At 32.8% G+C, this 22242-nt stretch overlaps 1 protein-coding gene across 1 annotated transcript in view; it reads right to left on the minus strand.

Annotated features, from left to right (window-relative positions):
• Positions 1-231: 231 nt before the first annotated feature.
• LOC127698217 (alpha-mannosidase 2-like) overlaps positions 232-22242 on the minus strand; it is a 50427-nt gene continuing 28416 nt past the window's right edge. The window contains exons 14-22 of the mRNA XM_052201571.1: positions 16977-17104; positions 16301-16400; positions 14047-14178; positions 12164-12275; positions 8442-8587; positions 7262-7403; positions 6656-6792; positions 5369-5635; positions 232-744 (exon numbers count right to left, since the gene is read on the minus strand). Coding sequence (XP_052057531.1) covers positions 577-744; positions 5369-5635; positions 6656-6792; positions 7262-7403; positions 8442-8587; positions 12164-12275; positions 14047-14178; positions 16301-16400; positions 16977-17104 — 1332 coding nt within the window. The 3' untranslated portion in view covers positions 232-576. The remainder of the gene's footprint in view (positions 745-5368; positions 5636-6655; positions 6793-7261; positions 7404-8441; positions 8588-12163; positions 12276-14046; positions 14179-16300; positions 16401-16976; positions 17105-22242) is intronic.

Raw genomic sequence — 22242 nt, forward strand, 5'->3', positions numbered from 1 at the left:
ATTGTTCATATAATTAATATTTCAAGGGTCATGACTTTTTGAAAAATTGAAAGTTGAAAAATGGTTGATAGACACTGATTTTTCGAAATTATTTGTTACATTGCCAATATAAACCTTTGATATGAATTTTATAGAAGTCTGGCAAGAATTATACATCTGAGAGCGCTTAAAAGACCAGACATATGAGTGGTATTTCTATGTCCCCTGCAACGGGGACAAAAATAACATCTCTTTATTTAAAAAAAGAAATCTAATGGTTTATAAACAAGTCATTCATAATTATACAATTAAAACAAATCAACAGGTTTTAACTTTGTATGTACTAAGTTTCATAGTCTTTGGTCAGAGATGTTTTCCTCAGGCAGAAGAGTTATGATGTCCTTGACATAACATTAACAGACTGTCATGTTGTAGCTCTTTATTTCCATAACACTTACTGAAATATCTTCCTTTGGGTGTAGAGTATGATAACCATGACATAACATTAACAGACTGTCACTTTGTAGGTCTTTATTTCCATAACATTTACTGACATATATTCCTTTGGGTATAGTGTAAGATAACCATGACATAACATTAACAGACTGTCACTTTGTAGGTCTTTATTTCCATAACATTTACTGAAATATCTTCCTCAGGTAAAACAGTTCGAATGACCTTGACACCAGTTAGTATAGTCTGTTTTATAGATGTAATCACATTGTTTTCAAACAGTTTTGAGATTTTCATGCTATGGTTTGAATGCTGAAAGTGAAAAAAGATAAAAAAAAAATAAAATTACAGGTTTTAATGTTTGAACTTGTTTCTTTAAACAAGCAATACAGTTCAGATAATACACCTAACTGCAGTCTATTTTAGCAAAAGGGCCTGCGAATGAATCAGTCAACAAAGGTTTACGATATCCATTTGAAAAGGAAAAATAGTTGTCATTGGCCTATTCAAACCATTGAACTCAAATAATCTTTCGAGCCCTGCCCAGATAAACAGCACACATTTGTAAAAAATACATTTGCAGTGATAATAAATAAAATGAAGAATGACACAAAAGCCCCTGCTTGTAAATATACGGCAAATTTTGCAATTTTAAATTTACAAGGGGACATAATTCCAGAATGGCGAAAGTGACAACACCCAAATTCGAAATTGATCTGTGTTCGGTGCTACCGTTAAAAGGCTTGTATAGTCCGCGGTAATAAGCATTGTGTATAAGTTTCATAACATTTGGTTGAGGCAAAATAAAGTTAGAGTGCAGAAATGGCAAATTTAGCAATTTTTCCATTTAAAAAGGGAAATAACTTGAGAACAGTGGAAGTGAAGCCACATAATTCGAACTTGATCTGACTTTGGTGGTAATAAGCATTGTGTATAAGTTTCACAACATTTGATTGAAGCAAAATAAAATTAGATTGCGGAAACTGCAAATTTGTCAATTTTTCCATTTATAAAAGTCCATAATTAGAGAACGGTGAAAGTGACGCCACCATAATTCAAGCTTGATCTGTGTTTGGTGGTAAAGCATTGTGTATAGGATGAAAAACATTTGGTTGAGGCTAACTATATGTATGCTCTTCTGTATTTTTAAAGTTATGGTGTATTCATTCTTGAGATAACTTCTCTTATGTGTGCCATATCATTCTCTCAACTTTAGGCCAGTTTGTGTACTAAAATTTTGATAAGACACACACAACCTATTCTTGGCCCTCATTCCTATCCACGTTGAATTTTTCACTTCTAAACATTCTATGGGGTCGAAATCAATATACCGTTATTTATAAATCAGACTGTACTGGTTTACCCGACCTTTGGATACACCAAACCTGGTACTTCATATCTGAGAAACAGGCAATAGATGCACTCTATTTTAGAACTCATTCATACATTTTTGTATTATTCAAAATTATCAGTCAATATGTGTTCTACAAGGATCATCAGTCCTTCACCTTTCATTTGATACCTTAATCAGTAAAATATATTCTACATAATTTGATATTTACACCTATACGTAGGAACTATCCTGTTTTAAATATGTACTACTTTCTTTTTTGACAGGGCCCGATTTGGTGGTGTTACATCTTACAAAGTCTATCTGAATTATTTTTGCAAAGAATTCTGCTCAAGCCAGTGCTAGGGGCTGTCTTAAACTTGCAGTGAGGTGAGAGTTTTTTGCTCTGTGTTGAAGGCCTCATTGTGACTTTGAGATGAAGAACAGCAATAAAAGCGCTTTTCCTTTCCTTTTTTGCTGTGCATGTACTGATTTTGTGTCATTGATGGATACCCCATATCCTTTGTTTTTCTATTAAAGTTAGAGAACAGAAACTAATTTTTGGACGTACAGACAGACAGATGTAAGGACGGACTAACGTACGAACGGATAAGGGAGAGGGCATAAAAAGTTTATCAACAGGCTTTTTAGTAGTCACGGTTGTGTTTATGATTATCCCCCGACAATTTTTTCTTGTTCTTGTATGTTTTTTAATAAAAAAGTGGAAAAAGAAGGTTTGTCCCAAGAAAAAAATAGTGCACACACTGAAAAGTCTTGCCTGCTTTACTTACACCTACATCATGATTGAACTTATTTTGAAAGTCTGTAATATGAAGGTTTTACTACAAGTATCACATTAACTTAACATTATCAATAGTCCATGTAAATGAGGTCAAGGTCAGAGGAATCCTGCAAGACAGACAGGTATACCTAACAATCATACCATACACCAACTATTGTTGATATATTGCTTGTAGTATCTGATAAACTGACAAAAAAACATGAAAACTTAACATTGACCAATGAACCATGCAAATGATGTCAAGGTCAGATGAAACCTGCCAGTCAGACATGTTTACCTTACAATCATTCCATATATAAAAACAGGACACAAAAGACGCTCTTTCATCGTATCATAAAAATTGGTGTAAACGGGAAATATCTGATAAAAAACTTTGATTCTTATTTAAATAAATGTATGAATGTTGTAGATATTTGAATATCACATTTGAAAATAATTTCGAAATAAATAAAAGAGTACATAATACACCTAATTCTAGAATAAGAAACAAACTTCAAGTACTCACAAAGTGGTTGGTGTTTGTACCAGCCGACAAAGCAGCCAAAAATGTGGTGCTGGTATTCCGTAAATACTACAAGGAATGAAATTTTAAACTCTTCTATATTCAAGTCTATGCGCTCCACAGAAAGTCATATAGTAAACAATCATATCATAACCACATCACAGCTTAAAGCCTCTTCTGAACATTTGAAGGTCCCTACTGCGTATTGGTTATCTAAACTACACAAAAAACCAGTAAAATATCATTTCATCTCGGCCCCTAGTAAGTGTTCTTCAACTAATCCTTCAGTGCTTTTAACTAGTCCCTTAACTACTATCAAAGAACTTATCATAAAACATATGAAAATAGTGGAAATTACTATTTTTGGAGTGTAAAAAATTCTTTGGATGTTATTGATAAATTATATGCTTTTGATGGTCCTTTTGATTCTGTTGACAGTTTTGACTTTTCAACTCTTTACACTACTCTTCCACACAATCTTATCAAACAAAATTTCCTATTTAATTAAATGGTTGTTTGGTAAATCTGAATGCAAATATATTTGCTGCAACTCATTTAAAGCCTTCTTCTCTAATGAGAAAAGTAAATATGCTAGATATATTTACTGGAGGTGTGATGAGATGATTGAAGCTGTTAATTTTCTCCTTGATAATATTTATGTATGTTTCGGCAATAAGGTTTATCGACAGGTTGTAGGTATTCCTATGTACACCAATTGCGTCCCTTTAATATCAGACTTGGTCTTGTACTGTTATGAATCACAGTTTATGACCAAACTAAGAAAAGACCCGTCTTAATTGCATTTAATTGATAAATTCAACAACACTTACCGTTATCTTGATGATATTTTTTCGTTAAATAATCAAGAATTTTCTAAATATACTGCCGAAATTTACTGAACTTAAGGAACTTACTTTAAATAAATCAAATATAAACGGTAATAACTGTCCTTTCCTAGATTAAATATTTCAGTTTTACACAGGAAACTATACACTAAAATTTACAGCAAAAGGGTAGCTCCCTATTTTTAATTTTCTTTTTTTGACGGTGATGTTTTTTTGGCACCATCTTACGGTGTTTATATATCACAACTCGTTCGCTATGCCCATGTCTGTTGTGACGTTTTGGATTTCAATGAACGTAATCTATGTATTACTGGTAAATTATTAAATCAGGGATTTTGTTACCACAAATTACTTAAAACCTTTACTAAATTCTTCCATAGATAAAAAGATTTGGTTTGGAAATTTGGTTGTACCTGTAGAAAATTTATTTCAAACGGGATAGCACATCCTAATTTTTTCTGAGATGTTGTCTTAGATGCATGATTTTTTTTATTTAATTGTTATTGGTTTTGAACTAGCGGTCAGTAACTGTGAGTATGCTCAGATCTGTACTTAGTGTCTTTTTGTTGTGGGTAATTATCAGTACCCTGCCATTTCCACTCGTGTTTTTGTTATATGTATTTCCACTTTGTATCCATCTAATGATTTAAGCCCTTTTCAACTGATTTTTATAGTTTGTTCTTATGTTGTGCTGTTACACCACTGTTCCAGGTTAGGGGAGGGTTGGTGCCTTCAACCTTGTTTAACCCTGCCACATTCTGTATGTGCCTGTCCCAAGTCAGGAGCCTGTAACTCAGTGGTTGTCGTTTGTTGCTGTATATCATATTTGTTTTTCGTTCATTATTTTGTACATAAATCAGGCTGTTAATTTTTTCTTTTGAATGGTTTTACAATTTTCATTTGGGGGCCTTTTATAGCTGACTATGAGGTAGGGGTTTTACTCATTGTTGAAGGCCATACAGTGACCTATAGTTGTTAATTTCTGTGTCATTTGGTCTTTTGTGGAGAGTTGTCCCATTGGCAATCATACCACATCTTCTTATTTTTATATTGTCTTATTACTCAAAATAAGTGAGTATTTCACATGACAAAAAAACTATAATTTTTTTCAAGCAGTCACTGAACAATGACATGCAGTTCAGTGTACTGAATTTTAAATTCTATATAAATATTAATAAAAAGAGGTGAGGAACATGTCAATCAAACTGTGACCTTAATACACAGTAAAAACAAACAAGAGGATCAAAAGATCAATTACATTTTTTGAGTTATTTCAATGAAAAGAAATATAACAGCAGTAACAATTGGCTTATATTGTATGGACTATCAAGCTATTTAACATTCTGATATATAAAGCTTTATACTAATAATTTTTGGCAATGCTGCTGGATTAGTATCCCTATGTTAAGCAATTTTTGACAAGTTTAAAGCATGATAAAAATTATTATCCTGTATACCTGTGACTTCCAATCTTTTTCAGCTATAGGGAAGGAACAATCTAGTTGAGTAGAATGAATGATGAGCAAAACCTCAATACACCCATTGTCAACTGACAAGAATCTTAAATTCACCAGATGTATCTCCTTCTGTGGGAGAGATGACAGTTTCATAACTGACCAATCAGCATTGCTAATTGGAGATTTTGTCATGGAGATCACATGGTGCTCAAGAAGTTTGGATACAACTTCTGCAGTTGGTGAAGGATAACACATGATACCTTGTTTCTGAAATTATACAATTATTAAATAGTTTATATATAAAGAGTTCTATACTGACTTTTCTATGTTCAATAGTGACTTCCATTCTAATGTGGAACTGTAACTACTCTATCCATTAAACACAAACATGTAATAGTAAATACTTTAATCTCAGACTGAACCCAAATGTTGACTGACAGCAACACTGGCAGAATCTGGAATCACTATGTCTCGCCTTCACCACTTTTATTGTAGGCAACACAATAAAGCTGAAACAAATTTGTTATTTAAAAGCACCTTTTGAACACTGATTTACGTTTCTTTCTATTGAAAGTAATGGCCATCAACTAGAAATCTGTATAATAAGGATATTAGCTACCAAATTCATGTCAAATAAATTGCCCAAAACTTTCAAAATTTATTCATAACAACATCTCAATCTTCGGTCACATCAATGGTTGAATGTGTATGGATTTAAATGAGTCAAATTATTGACTTGCAAATCAATAATGTTGCAGAAAAGTTTTTTGGGCTTATTTTGACTAAATGGAATCAAACTGACTGCTAATAATGAATAATTATTCAATATTTCATTCTTGTTAATATTTGAAGCCAATAAAAAAGAAAGAAAAAGGTTTAACTATTCAAATTCTACTGACAAAACATTGTAGCTAATGTCCCTTTATAAAATGTAAGTTTGAATATCCATAATAAGACAGAAAGACAGCAATAAAAGAGAGAATAATAGCCAAATCCCTAATGAAGCATTTGGCTCTAGACAAAATACAGAGAATATGTATTCATCTCCTGGAATCAGGCATCCACCTTCAGCAGTCATATCCCAATGATATAGATATTAACCTGGTTTTGATTTCACTGCACAAATCATGCAATTCTGAAATAAAAATACAGAATGAAGTACAAAATAGCTTATCTCTCATCCTGCTTAACATTGGAATAATCTTGTTTAAAGCTTTACTAGATTTCAGTGATTAATGAGTATTTCAGACATTTTGGAGAGTTTACTTAATAATATTTTTTACCAACCTGACTAGCAGAAATATTTCTGGTTTCAAACAAAAGAACAAACTGACTTTTGGTTAAAACATTATCTGTAACTCCCTGAGACAGACCTCGCCAATCATCTTGAATCAGTCGTCTGTCTAGAACAACCTCCAACCAACCTACAGTATAGTGATTGAAATTGGTAATAACATTTGATTTATGAACCTTCAAGCTAAAATCCTACAGAGGATTTAAGATAATTGTACTTAATTGTTTGTCTGTTTGTGGATGTTAAGCAATGAGCTCAAAGGTTAAAGGTCCAATTTCATTGGTTTGTTTAGTCTGTCACCCTGATAGCTCTAAATAAATAAATGTTTGTTATAAGTGTTTAATTTTTTGTAGAATCATTTCATTTTTACTGCATGTTGCATGTTCCTTTTCAAAGTCAAAGGACATATTTAGATATCCAATATACTAAAAGAGACGCAGCTTTTGTCTTAGGACTAGGTATCGGTATCTAATTATTGAAGACTTTTAACAAGGATTCTGTTCTCTTCCTTTGGTATTTGCATGACAAAATATTTCTGTCTTGTGTCCATTTGATCCCAAATACCTTTCCTTCTCACTATCCACAGGACAGATAAATACCTGGAGAAAGACTAGCTACACCATGAGTTTCAGAAGATACTATTGTAACTCTATCAACATTATTCTCAATCAACATCATAGAAGTCATGGGGAAAAAGTTTCCCTGTAGTGGTATTTTCTTTCTAGTTCTCTTTCTGTGCATCTGAAAAATAAATAACATTCATCTTTCTATGCACTCTGAACGAGTTGTTTAATATATTTTCAAATATTAAAAAGCACTACAATGATAAAGATGCTGACTAAGGGGTTCAAAACAAAGAAAAGAGAAAATTATTCAAATTTTAAGAAAATCATAAACAAACATTTTGAGCATTCTACATATTCAATTCAATGTCATCTACTAGTTATAATGTTTACACTGGATGTAGGACCATACCTGCCAACCCTCCCATTTTGAGCGGGAGACTCCCGCGCAAACAACGAAATTCCGGAAATCTCCCGCTTGCCAGTCCGCAGCAATGTAAAAAGAAGAAATAGATAACTGCAAATTGAAATGTCAAGCAGATTTGAATGAAAGATTTTGAATTTTTACGACCAAGTTCACTTGGCAATGAATCTTTTTGTACATTATGTTCAATCAACTTTTGAATTCTTCTGGTGGTCTGTACGATGTTTGAAAGCATGCTTAGTGTGAGACTCACAACAAATTCAAAACATGGAATGTTATGAGTTATATGAGACTCGGGAGATATTGAAAAAAGGCTAAATAAAACCCCAGCTTGTAGAGCTTATAACCATGAATTGAAGAAATAAAGTATATTTATTAACTCCTTTTGGTGTTTTGTAGATGAATACGTAAACAGGTCATATATTTAACTTGAAAATGTCGTTTGCGCAAAACCACCCACTCAGCTGTCATAGCTGAGGGGGAGATCTCCCTCTTTGAAGGTTTCAGACGTTGGCAGGTATGATTTGATTTGATTTTTGGTGTTTTAACGCCACTTTTAAGCACCGCTTTTGGGCTATTTCGTGGCGGCCAGTTTTTATTGTTGGAGGAAGCCGGAGTGCCCGGGGAAAACCACCGACCTTCGATAGGAAAATTGGCAGGTATGTGTAGGACAAACATTTATTGGAAATTTCCATCTTATTTTAATTTGGTCAAAATATTTATCTAAAGATGTGTTTATTGTCAACAACTACTGGCCACATCCAACCTACCATCCCACATTATTGTACTAACCTGAAAACCATTGAGATCCACACATATCTGATTATTCGTATCTTTTACATCAGTCTCTATCCTCATTACAAGTTCTTTATTATTCCACATAGTACCATTAGTTATATCGACTAAGTTTTCTATATGGACTCCCATACCATTTGATCCTTTGTAAAAACACGTAAATGTTCTATTTATTTTGATTGTAACTAAGTCTACACTAGTTACTGGACTAGATCTTTACCATTTTTTTTCACATTTCATTCACTCAGAGGTGAGATGACTAATAATTTCAAATTTGAGATATTTGCCATCAATTTAAATGAATTTATGCTAAAATGGTTTTGTTTTGTATATATTAACAAAAATGTTGTGTTATGAAAATAGAATGAAATATTTATTGTTTGTCAGCAGCTTGTTGATTGATCAAGCATAAAAATGTGTTAGTGAAAACATTTTAACAGAGATAAACATGGAAGGAATCAACAGACACAAGATACAAAATCATTTGATCTAATTAACTGATAAAAGTGATATTAAAAGATTAAGTCAAGGTCTTTTATAGCTGACTAAATTGTTTTGGCTTTGCTCATAGTTGAAGGCAGAACAGTGACCTATAATTGCTTAAAACCGCTTCATATTGACTCAATTGCATAGCTGTCTCATTGGCAATCATACTACATCTTCTTATTCAAAATTCACCAGAAAGAAGCTAAAGAAGTTCCTTAATTTATATTAACTTATTCTTGTAAAACTTAGATGTGTACTGTGTTCTCCATCTTTATTTTTATTTCACAATATCATCATTGAAAATGGGTTTTAATAAAAATAAAAAGATGTACACCTATAAACTAAGTACAATATTGGAACAGGAAACATGATGTAAATTGTCAACTTAGGTGACTTGAACATGTTGAACCGTGTTCAAGTAATACAATAACATCAGGTCCCTTGGTCTTTGACTTACTTTTTAATAGAAAGGATCCAATGAGATAAAAGAACAGAGTTCCAATGTCCCCTGCGTTGCACACATATTTTATATTTCCAAGGGCATAACTCTTTTTAAAAAAGTCAATCGTCCACCTTTATAGTACTTGTCTGAGATATTGCTGATATTAACCTATAGTGTAAGTTTTATAAAAATCTGGCAAGAATTGTACCCATGAGAGCGCTAATGAGGCCATTTTCCATAAATTTAATATTTCCAAGGACTATAACTCTTATAAACAAGAGGCTCTCAAGAGCCTGAATCGCTCACCTGTATTTCAGAGGAGAAGATTTTTAAATGTTAGCAAACTTGATGAACAAATTGTGTAAAATTGTCTTTAAAGGGCAATAACTCCTTAAGGGGTCAATTGACAATTTTGGTCATATTAACTTTTTTGTAGATCTTACTTTGCTGAACATTATTACTGCTTACAGTTTATATATATCTATAAGAATATTCAAAATAATAACAAACTAGAGGCTCTCAAGAGCCTGTGTCGCTCACCTGTATTTACTGATGCTTTGGAAATCATGTAAAATAAGGTTAAAATCATAATTAATAGTATTAGATATTAGATATTATAATGATATCTAAGATAATAACAAAAAACTGCAAAATTTTTGTAAAATTACTAACTCAGGGGCAGCAACCCAACAACGGGTTGTCGGATTCGTCTGAAAATTTCAGGGCAGATAAATCTAAATCTGATGAACTTTTTTGCCACCTGTCAGATTTGCTCTAAATGCTTTAGTTTCAGAGATATAAACCAAAAACTGCATTTTACCCCAATGTTCTATTTTTAACCAAGTCGGCCATGATGGTTGGAAGGCGGGGTCATCGGACAAATTTTTTAAAGTAGATACCCTAATAATGATTATGGCCAAGTATGGTTATATTTGTCTCAGTAGTTTCAGAGAAGAAGATTTTTGTAAAAGATTACAAAAATTTACAAAAAATTGTTAAAAATTGACTATTAAGGACAATAACTCCTAAAGGGGTCGACTGACAATTTTGGTCATGACAACTTATTTGTAGATCTTACTTTGCTGAACATTATTGCTGTTTACAGTTTATCTCTATCTATAATAATATTCAAGATTATAACCAAAAACTGCAAAATTTCCTTAAAATTACCAATTCAGGGGCAGCAACCCAACAACAGGTTGTCAGATTTGTCTGAAAATTTCAGAGCAGATAGATCTTGACCTGATAATCAGTTTTACCCTATGTCAGATTTACTCTAAATGCTTTGGTTTCAGAGATATAAGCCAAAATCTACATTTTACCCCTATGTTCTATTTTTAGCCATGGCGGCCATCTTGGTTGGTTGGTGGGGTCATCGGACACATTTTTTAAACTAGATACCCTAACAATGATTGTGGCCAAGTTTGGTTAAATTTGGCCCAGTGGTTTCAGAGGAGAAGATTTTTGTAAAAAGCTAACGACGACGGACGACGGACGACGGAAGACGGACGCCAAGTGATGAGAGAAGCTCACTTGGCCCTGTGGGCCAGGTGAGCTAAAAACTGCAAAATTTTGTTAAAACTACCAATTCGGTGGCAGCAACCCAACAATGGGTTGTTCGATTCGTCTGATCATTACAGGGCCGATAGATCTTGACCAATTAAACAATTTTACCCCATGTCACATTTGCTCTTAAAGATTTAGTTTTTGAGATATAAGCCAAAAACTGCATTTGACCCTTATGTTCTATTTTTAGCCATGGCGGCCATGTTTGTCGATGGATACAAACTTCGGATACAATTTATAAACAAGATACCCTAAGAAACATTAAGTTAAAGTTCGAAGGTATTTGGCCCAGTAGTTTCAGAGGAGATTTTTAAATGTTAGCAAACTTGATGAACAAATTGTGTAAAATTGTCTTTAAAGGGCAATAACTCCTTAAGGGGTCAATTGACAATTATGGTCATATTAACTTTTTTGTAAATCTTACTTTGCTGAACATTATTGCTGCTTACAGTTTATATATATCTATAATAATATTCAAAATAATAACAAAAAACTGCAAAATTTTGTTAAAACTACCAATTCGGTGGCAGCAACCGAACAATGGGTTGTTCGATTCGTCTAAAAATTTCAGAGCTGATAGATCTTGACCAATTGAACAATTTTACCCACTGTCAGATTTGCTCTAAAAGCTTTAGTTTTTGAGATATAAGCCAAAAACTGGATTTGACCCCTATGTTCTATTTTTAGCCATGGCGGCCATTTTCGTCGATGGATCAAAATTTCGGATACAATTTATAAACTAAATACCCGAAGATACATTTAGTTACAGTTCGAAGGTATTTGGTCCAGTAGTTTCAGAGGAGAAGATTTTTGAAATAGTTTACGACGACGACAGACGACGGAGGACGCCAAGTGATGGCATAAGCTCACATGGGGCCCTTTGGGCTCCGGTGAGCTAAAAAGTCCATCGTCCATTTTATAGAAATTGTCCAAGATATTGCTGATATTAACCTATAGTATAAGTTTTATAAAAATCTGGCAAGAATTATACTTGAGTGCTAACAAGGCCATTTTCCATAAATTTAATATTGCCAAGGGGCATAACTCTTTAAAAAAAAGTTGATTGTCCACCATTATAGAAATTGTCTGAGATATTGCTGATATTAACCTATAGTATAAGTTTTATAAAAATCTGGCAAGAATTGTACCTGTGAGAGCGCTAACAAGACCAGACGGACGGACGCCCAGCAACACGCTACGCAGGGGACAAAAATAATTTCCTTACCTGCCATGTTATATACAGTATAGATTTGTGTTATTGATGGGTAACCAACAACCACGCTGGAATATATCTGTCCTTTTATTATGTACAGATACTTTATTGACTCAGCCAAATTCTGTATTAAAAAAAGAATATATATTTTTATTTTTTAAACATAAGAGATAAACAGTTTTTTTTTTAACATAAAACAAGTGTTTTAAATGAAAAACATAGTAAAATAGGCTAATGAATGCAATAACTAGCTTCGGAAATAAATGTTAAATAGTAATGATAAAATACAAAAAGTAAATCATTAACAACATAATTTGTTAAAATTTCAAAACTCATCAACATTTAACTCCAATCTACTTACTTCACTGCTAAGCACATTTGTGAGAAAGAGCAAGCACTGTTCAGCTTGGAGTCAGAAGTGAGGTAACATGTCTTCCTGTCAACTGATTCCTTATAGCTAGTACATTAAAAATATGACTTAGGGCATTTGTCTTGTACAAAGTAGGGTTCATATTCATATCACATTAATGTTTTATAAATGTAGGACTTTTAACAGTCATTCACCTTTTTGATATGACTTGTACTTCATGTATTTTACTATAAATAAAATTGAGAATGGAAATGGGGAATGTGTCAAAGAGACAACAACCCGACCAAAGAGCAGAAGTATACTGAAAATATTATAGAAAAATCTATTCATTTGACAGAAATTTGGATAAAATCCTGCATGGATCACAGAAAATTTAATGACATCTAAATACACAGAAAATTGAACTACTGGTAAAGTAGTCATCAAAAGAGGGTTTTGTTTTTGTTATGGTGATGAAAACTGTGAAATCTACAAACATTTTATGTCTGATGATGGAAGTTGCTAACATTTGGGTAAAGGAACATATATTTGGAAACAGAATTTCCTGGAAATCCATATTTCAGCCAAATGTCCATCAATTTGTAAATGCTGTCACCTTCACCTCCATATTATTGACCCTAAATTTAGTTGTTGTCTTCAGCTTCTGAGGAAGCCTTATCAATGTCAGTTTTATAGCGATCTGATTTATTCCTTAAAAGATTTAGTCTCGAAACAAAAATATACCAAACATTCTCTCTTTCATAGGAACATTATGAAACTAAAGTTGGTAATAATTGGTTGTAGGGTTCACAATATATTATCCAAAAAACAAAAGTTTAAGTCAATTAATTGATGCTGTAACCTTGAACAAAGCACATTATCAACCAAATATTGGTAAAATATTAGATTTATGGCCCAGTCTAGAAACAAACTTTTCCTAAAATTTAACCTTTTCAATGGTAATATGACCTTGACCTTTGATCTTCTGACATAAAAATCTACAGGTCTCTTGTTTTTAAGGGTCATTTTCACTGCAAGTTTGATGAAGGATATCAAACTGAACCTAACACTGCCCAAATTTCATTTTATCAATTGCTGCTATTACTTTAACCTCTGACAGAGTGAGCTCATAATCAATAGCAGACTTCAAAAAGGAAATTATCAAACTTAGTTTGTTGATGACTTTTCAGTCATCTTTTGCTGTTGTGACATGACCTTTGGCCCAGTAACCTGAAAATTAATAAGATGTGGTATGATTGCCAATGAAACAATTATCCACCACAGTCTAAATGACAAGAATATATCCTTAACACCCAAATGCACTTATACTATAAAGATTGGTTACAAACTCATTTAAGGCTACAAAGAAATAGTCTGGAGAAAAAACTTTTCCAGTGAATATCAGTCAAAATATCAGTGTACTTAAAGGCATTGAAACCTTGACATTTCACCTATTAACCTAAAATTCAAAAGAGGTCATGTTTTTTTTTAAGGATCAATTTGGCAAAGCTTACACATGTGGTTCAAAAGATATCACCTGACTAACCTTTGCATTACCATCAGGTAAAAATAAGTATGCACCACTCTTGTCTTTAAATGGATTAGACCAGGATCCCGTTCCATAGGTCATCAACTTTACTTCTGACTTGTATCTTGTTGAATTATTTCTACTAATATACTGAAATCAAATGATATATTGATAGATTGATAGTCAAAAGATGCATTAAAGCATGAAATGTAATTTACATTTGTTTAATAAAAAACATCTTAAAGAAGGCAGCTGGAAGATTGTTTCAGAAGTTTACCTAAAATTTTCCTATTAAAATTGAGAATGGAAACAGGGAAAGTGTCAAAGAGACAACAACCCGACCAAAGAGCACAAAACAGCCCAAGGCCACCAATGGGTCTTCAACACAGCGAGAAAATCCCGCACCCTGAGGGGGGCTTCAGCTGGCCACTTAACAAAAATGTGTACAAGTTCAGTGAAAATGGATGTCACACTAAACTCAGAAACATATAAATGAACAAAAATAAAAAAAACATACAAGACTAACAAAGGCCAGAAGCTCCTGACTTGGGACAGGCGCAAAAATGCGGCGGAGTTAAACATGTTTTGTGAGATCTCAACCCTCCCCCTATACCTCTAACCAATGTAGAATAAACAAACACACAGCAATACGCACAGTAAAACTCAGTTTAAAAGAAGTCTGAGTCTGATGTCAGAATAGGTAACAGAAGAAACTAAGCAAAATGACAATGATACATAAATTAACAAAGGACTACTAGCAGTTACTGACATGCCAGCTCCAGACCTCAATTAACTGATTGAAAGATTATGTCTTTATCATATGAAAATCAAGCACAATCCCTCCCGTTAGGGGTTTAGTATCATACCATCATAAAATATATGAGAAGAACATAACCTGTATCAAGCAAACAACTGGTTTTAGAATAAATGTGCTTATTTCCGATACAAAGACCCTATGAGTGAATCAATATTAATTCCAAAAAATGCGATCTTTAATGACCTGACAACAGTATCGTAACTATATCCGTTCTGAATAAGTCTGTTTAAAGGTTTGGCTAGCTTTTGTGCTTTGTATAGAATACTACCATGAAAGATTAGATGTGAAATACCTGAATGTATAAGATGTCTGCATGTTGATTTTTATTTACGAATGATGTCCTTGTACCAATGATAAAATTTAGTCAATGTTAATATGAGTAGAAGGTTGCTGTCAGATGTTAATCTGAAATTTGTCTTTACATGAGTATTAGTAGAAAGCTGCTGTCAGATATTTAACATTACATAAATAGAGGGTTGCTGTCAGCTGTTTACATGCAAAATGCCATTACATGAGTAGAAGGCTACTGTCAGATATTTACCTGTAATTTGCCATTACATGAGTAGAAGGTTACTGTCAAATGTTTACCTGCAATATGCCATTCCTTGAGCAGAAGGTTTTTGCTATTACATGAGTACAAGGTTGATATCAGTTGTTAACCTGTAATATGCTGTTGCACGAGTTGAAGGATGCTATTTACTGTTAACCTGTAATTTGCCATTACATGAGTACAAGGTTGCTATCAGTTGTTAACCTGTTATATGCCATTGTATGAGTTACAGGTTGATATCAGACATTTACCTGTTATTTGCCATTACAGGAGTAGAAGGTTGATGTCAGGTTTTTACCTGTAATTTTTCATTACATAAATAGAAGGTTGCTGTCAGATGTTTACATGCAAAATGTCATTACATGAGAAGAAGGTTACTGTCAGATTTTTACCTGTAATTCGCCATTACATGAGTAGAAGGTTACTGTCAAATGTTTACCTGTAATTTGCCATTACATCAGTAGAAGGTTACTGTCAAATGTTTACCTGTAATTTGCCATTGCATCAATAGAAGCTTGCTCTTAGCTGTTTACCTGTAATATGCCATTACATGAGTAGAAGGTTTGCTGTCAGATGTTTACCTGTAATTTGCCATTACATGAGTAGGTTTGCTGTCAGATGTTTACCTGTAATTTGCCATTACATGAGTAGGTTTGCTGTCAGATGTTTACCTGTAATTTGCCATTACATGAGTAGAAGGTTTGCTGTCAGATGTTTACCTGTAATTTGCCATTACATGAGTAGGTTTGCTGTCAGATGTTTACCTGTAATTTGCCATTACATGAGTAGAAGGTTTGCTGTCAGATGTTTACCTGTAATTTGCCATTACATGAGTAGGTTTTCTGTCAGATGTTTACCTGTAATTTGCCATTACATGAGTAGAAGGTTTGCTGTCAGATGTTTACCTGTAATTTGCCATTACATGAGTAGAAGGTTGCTGTCAGATGTTCATTACCAATGGTGAACATGGGTAAGGTGTAATTATCTGTAGGAAACTTTCCAAATCTAAAACAAGATTTTTTCTTACTATGGTGGTTTCAATGAAAATGTGACTTTACAATTAATGTTATACTTTTACATCTCCAATTTCACATCACACTTTAGGGATTGCTGCAGTAATTTAATGAGATCGACATGTTTCGGTGCCTAGGGCAGTTGTTATAACTGCTTTCACATTTTATTTTTTAATTGTATTTGATTTTATTTTAAAAATTTCACAGCTAAGGCAGAATTAAAATAAACTGTAAAATCAGTTATAATATGAACATGTGACAGGAACTCAGTTAAAACTGATCACAATATCACAGTTTATGTTTCTTTTATCAGACCCTTCATCAGATATCTCACCTACAGTCGACATTAGCCTGTCAACTCTGAGGTTGTGAGATTGAATCTGCTCATGGCAAGGTGTGTTCGACTCTGGATCTTAATTGACTAGGATTGCCTGTTTTCCTACTGAAGGTTGTGGTTCTCTCTCTAAGTATGCACCAATAAAAACTGGCTGCTATGATAAAGCAAAGGTCATTGAAAGTGGCGTTAAACACCAACAAACAAATTCATCAAATATCCATTAAACATTACCTGAGATTGTTGCTTTGATCAGTCACTATGTGAATATGTGACAAGTGTTGTTGTGTGGTCTGACCAGGTAAGGCAGATATCAGGTACTTTGATAAGCTCAATCCTGGTAACTCTACTATAAATGATATCTGTAAAATAATACATAAACATGAACAAAAATATCCAACTGTATTTTGAATTTAGGGTGCCCAATCTTTTTGCCACCTTAAAATTCCACGGTTTTTAAGGATTTCTGAAGGACATTAAACTATTATTAAGGATGGTATCTGAAGACATAGATTAGAAACCATATGGTAACTTTTGACTTTAAGACATTTGGACAAGCCTCCTTGTACTGTTTTGAACTGGGATACAGAAATAACTCAAATTCTAAAACATAACAGAACATTAGAAATTTCAAAGCTCTTTTACCTTTTCATATGAACATTTTCTTCAGGTCAGACAAAGGTTCAAAAGACATGTATAACATTTTAAACCAAGGTACAATACCAGTTGTAATTACAGCTGAGCAAAAATGGGAAATTATATCAAATAAAGTTGTTGGAGAATGGAATAAAATACATAATTGTGTTACTAAGTTTTCAAAAAATACCAAGCTCTGTTGGTTTCAATACCGAATTATTCACCGTATTTTAGGTACTAATACTTTACTTTTAAAAATGAACCTTGTACAATGTAATTTATGTACATTTTGCAAGGAAGAACCAGAAACCATAGAACACTTACTATGGAGCTGTCATATTGTTAATTTGTAGCAGACATCTGGCACCATCTGAATGCTTGGATTTTTGAAGCAACACATATTGAAATTCCATGTGGAATTAAATGTGGATATTGTCATTTTTGGCCTCTATGATAATATAAACTAAATTTTATAAAAAATAAAGTCATTTTAGTAACGAAGTATTTCATCAACAGATCAAAGATGCAAGAGGAAAAACCTCATATAGAGAGACTTAAAAATTATATCAAAGAAAATTTCCTTAAAAAATATGAGTGTGAAAGAATACAACATGTACTGGAACCCCTGGGTTAAAGTCACTGATTAGATATTAATGATGAATTATTCATGTATAAATGTGCTTATATTGTAAATACAATTATCATTATATTAATGAAAATGTTATACTTCGTCCATATATTTTGTTCTGTTATATCATATTGTATTATTATTATTATTTTTTTTTTCCTTTCATTTGCTTGATTATGCTTATTTTTCTTGCTTGATTAATTATGTGCCACTATAGGTGTCAGACCACCAATTCAGTGCATTCGTTAAGACCCGGTACCCGTTACTTTTACCCGCCTACGGAAGCGTCTGGTACCAGCAGAAAAAATAAAAATACAAAAAAAAAATGTGTAAAATTTTCTTTTGAAGATCGTTCAAATCTAATTTCTTTCTTTCCTTGATAATTTCTGTTCTACGCCATTCATGTGTATGTTTATAGGTGTCTTCGTCGAGGTCCGCGTTTAAGTATAGATCTATCTTCTGCCAATTTAGGCACACCTCCAAAGTAGGAGAAGTGATAATTATAAACCATGTGTCTGTATCTGTATCGTAAGATCGCTTTAAAATGCGACGATTTAGCAGTATATTTTCAAGCGGGAAATTGTTGATGAATTTAAACAACAACAGCAATATTATGTCTAATAAAAGGAAAGCAGCTTGTATCACAGATTATTTTATGAATAAAAGGTTTAATAAAGGTGAACATTCTATGAAATTCAGAAAATCGTTAATCGTATCAAATCAGTTCGTTTCCCGTTGGACGTTGTCACTGATCTCCGTTTTCTCGATATGTGTTCTATGTTGTGATTGAAATTTTTAGTGTAAGACTTCGTGAAACAATCTGAATTAACACAGAAAATTTAAAGTGAAGACAATATTTAATTGTTTTATTTCATTTTTGAAAAAAAAAGTAATAATTACTCTACAGGTGGCAGTCTGACAGATTCACAATATATGACACTAATTACTTACACAAACAATTGACACAGTTATGATTATAACAAAGCAATAAAAAAAAAGTTACAACAAGTTTTATTATCAATTTTTTTAAATAATATACCATGTAACTTATGAAATTTCATTCACAAAATTGAACAAATGCAAAACATTTAATAAAAGACTAAAGTATAAGATCAAACAAAACATTTTAACAACATTTCACATGAAACCCCTGCATTATAGGTCATACCATGGAAGTATTATATTTATACTTCCATGGTCATACATATTTTATAACTGAGTCTGATTACAAAATAATTATAAGCAATGTATTTTCAGATGATTACTCTAGAACAAAAAACAATTCAATGTTAACTTACCCAAAATTAAAGCAAATATTACAGACTTTACCCTATTTTTTTAAGTAAAAAATTAAGGCTGAAATCCCTAAAATCCAGTAGCTTCCAGGGGGCTTTGCACCCTGGCCCCCCTACCAGGGACATACGTTTTTAGGTATAGTAACAACCCTATTTGATATATACATGGCATTATAAATTGATATCCCAATTTTTCCTTGTATGAAGTAACCAGAGGAATTCAAGCAAGATCATTTAACATTTGATCATACATGTTCAATGCATTTCTTGTGATGTCAGAAATTAATGGAAAGCCAAATTAGATTTCTTTATATAGTGATTTAAGATGTGCATAAGTTCTAAACATTTATAGGTAGATAGCAATCTTTTTTTCATTCTAAAGCACGTTTTACACACGTGTTATATTTATAAGCTTTACTGACAATATAAAGAGTTGTAAATGTAAATAAAAGAAGAATGTTTCCATGGGACACAAATGCCCCTGCTTGTAAATATACGGAAAATGCAGCAAAAGTGTGAAAACAGAAAATTTGATAGTTTAATAAAGGGGCATCACTCGAAAACAGTGAAAGTAATGCCATCTAAATTCGAATTTGATCTGTATTTGGTTGTAGTAAGTATTTTGTATAAGTTTCAAAACATTTGGTAGAGGCAAAAAAAAGTTGGAGTTCGGAAACAGCAAATTTGATAATTTTTCTATTTATAAAGGGACATACCTAGAGAACCATGAAAATTACGCCAACCATATTCAAACTTAATCTGTGTTTGGTGGTAATAAGCATTGTGTATTAGTTTCATAACATTTGGTTGAGGCAAACTAAAGTTAGAGTGCAGAAATGGCAAATTTAGCAAATTTTTCAATTTATAAAGGGACCTAACTCGAGAACAGTGAAAGTGATGCCACCCAAATTCAAACTTGATCTGTGTTTGGTGATAATAAGCATAAGTTTCATATGATTTGGATGAGACAAACTTAAGTTTGAGAACGGAAATTAATTCTGGGACGTAGGGTTGTATGGGACGGACTGACGAACACAGACAAGGGTAAAACTTAATGCCCCTTCTGCCGTGGCTGGGGCATATAAAAAAGAGATGTGAACCATTGTTTTTATTCTATGTCACAATACCATCCATCAACCAAATATCAGGCCTTTAGCAAATATGAGAAAGTCATGATAACCTTATCAGAAAATTTAACATTACTAATCAATGGAAAAAAATAAAAAATAGAAAAACTGACAGGGAAGATTTTATCTCTTCAACAGCATACATATGATATATCCTCAACATTCAATTTTTATGTCACTGGAAGACTGATCATGCAGACACCCTAATATACTGCATGCAATATCAACTAATAGTAATGTGAGCAAACTTCACAAATTGATAACACACCAGCCTTGCCCCTTGTATTCATCTTAATATATAACTATTGACATTGACCTTGAGCTTGAGCTTGCAGACAGACATTTAAACCTTATTCACAACACATCTTTTGTGGGTGGGCAAAACTGAATATGGGGATGTAAAAGTGAACTAAGTTTTTGAGCTTGACCTTGAGAAGGATATCCCGACCTTTTTGATAACTCACCCACCCTCTGATGGTGGGCAACATTATCAAGTATCATTAATATCCTTAAAGGCATTAAAAAGTTATGAACCAGACATGACTTGTAGACAGATTGACATCCAGACAGACAGACTAATTGATTCCTACATAACACCCTCAAACTTCTGGACTTCACCAATAAGGGTCATAATGATGTATTATAAATCCTTATTGCGAAATTGATGTTATAACCAAGAGGCTCTCAAGAGCCTGAATCACTCATCTGTAATTTTTTGCTTAAATCTTTCATCAATGATTATTTTTGCTTTTTAATATATATTAATGAGTGGCTTAAAAATTCCATTGAGATGTTCTTTGCATCTGTCATATTTTCTTCAAAAGCAAAGAAATACATTTTACCCCCATGTTCCATTTTAGCCATAGTGGCTATATTTGACGTACAAGAAAATAAAATACAAAATTTATACTAGATACTCTGAAACTCATTCAGCCCAAGTTTGGCTGAAATTGATTCAGCAGTTTCAAAGGAGAAGATTTTTTAAAGTAAGCAAACTAGATGAACAAATTGTGAAAAATTGTCTTTAAAGGGCAATAACTCCTTAATGACACATTTGACAATTTTGGTCATTTTAACTTATTTGTAGATATTACTTTGCTGAACATTTTTGCTGTTCACAGTTTATCTTTATCATTAATAATATTCAAGATAATAACCAATAAAATGCTTCGCTGGGGCGCAGCTTGATACGACCGCAGAGGTCGAACCCTGAACAGTTGGGGCAAGTATGGACACAACATTCAAGCTTGATACAGCTCTGAATTTGGATTATTATTAAATATTTGACACAGCATAGGTTTCTGACACAGAAAGAATGTGGTCTAAGAACTTGAATTTTTTTAATTTACCTATTATGGTCCAATGTCCAAAATCAAAATACATGGTTAGATTCAGCATATCAAAGAACCCCATATTTTCAATTTTTGTTGAAATCAAACAAAAGTTTAATTTTGGACCCCAACTTGGACAAACTTGAAAACTGGGCCCATAATCAAAAATCTAAACACATGTTTAGATTCAGCATATCAAAGAACCCCAATAATTCAATTTTTGCTAAAATCAAACTAAGTTTAATTTTGGACCCTTTGGACCTTAATGTAGACCAATTTGAAAAACGGGACCTAAAATTAAAAATCTAAATACATGGTTAGATTTGGCATATCAAAGAACCCCAATAACTCAATTTTTGATGAAATCAAACAAAGTTTAATTTTAGACCCTTTTGACCTCAATATGAACCAATTTGATAGCGGGGCCCACAAATAAAAAATCTAAATACATGGTTAGATTCAGCATATCAAAGAACCTCATAA

This window comes from Mytilus californianus, unplaced genomic scaffold (assembly GCF_021869535.1).
Source record: "Mytilus californianus isolate M0D057914Y unplaced genomic scaffold, xbMytCali1.0.p SCAF_4, whole genome shotgun sequence".
Classification (NCBI taxonomy): Eukaryota; Metazoa; Mollusca; class Bivalvia; order Mytilida; family Mytilidae; genus Mytilus; species Mytilus californianus.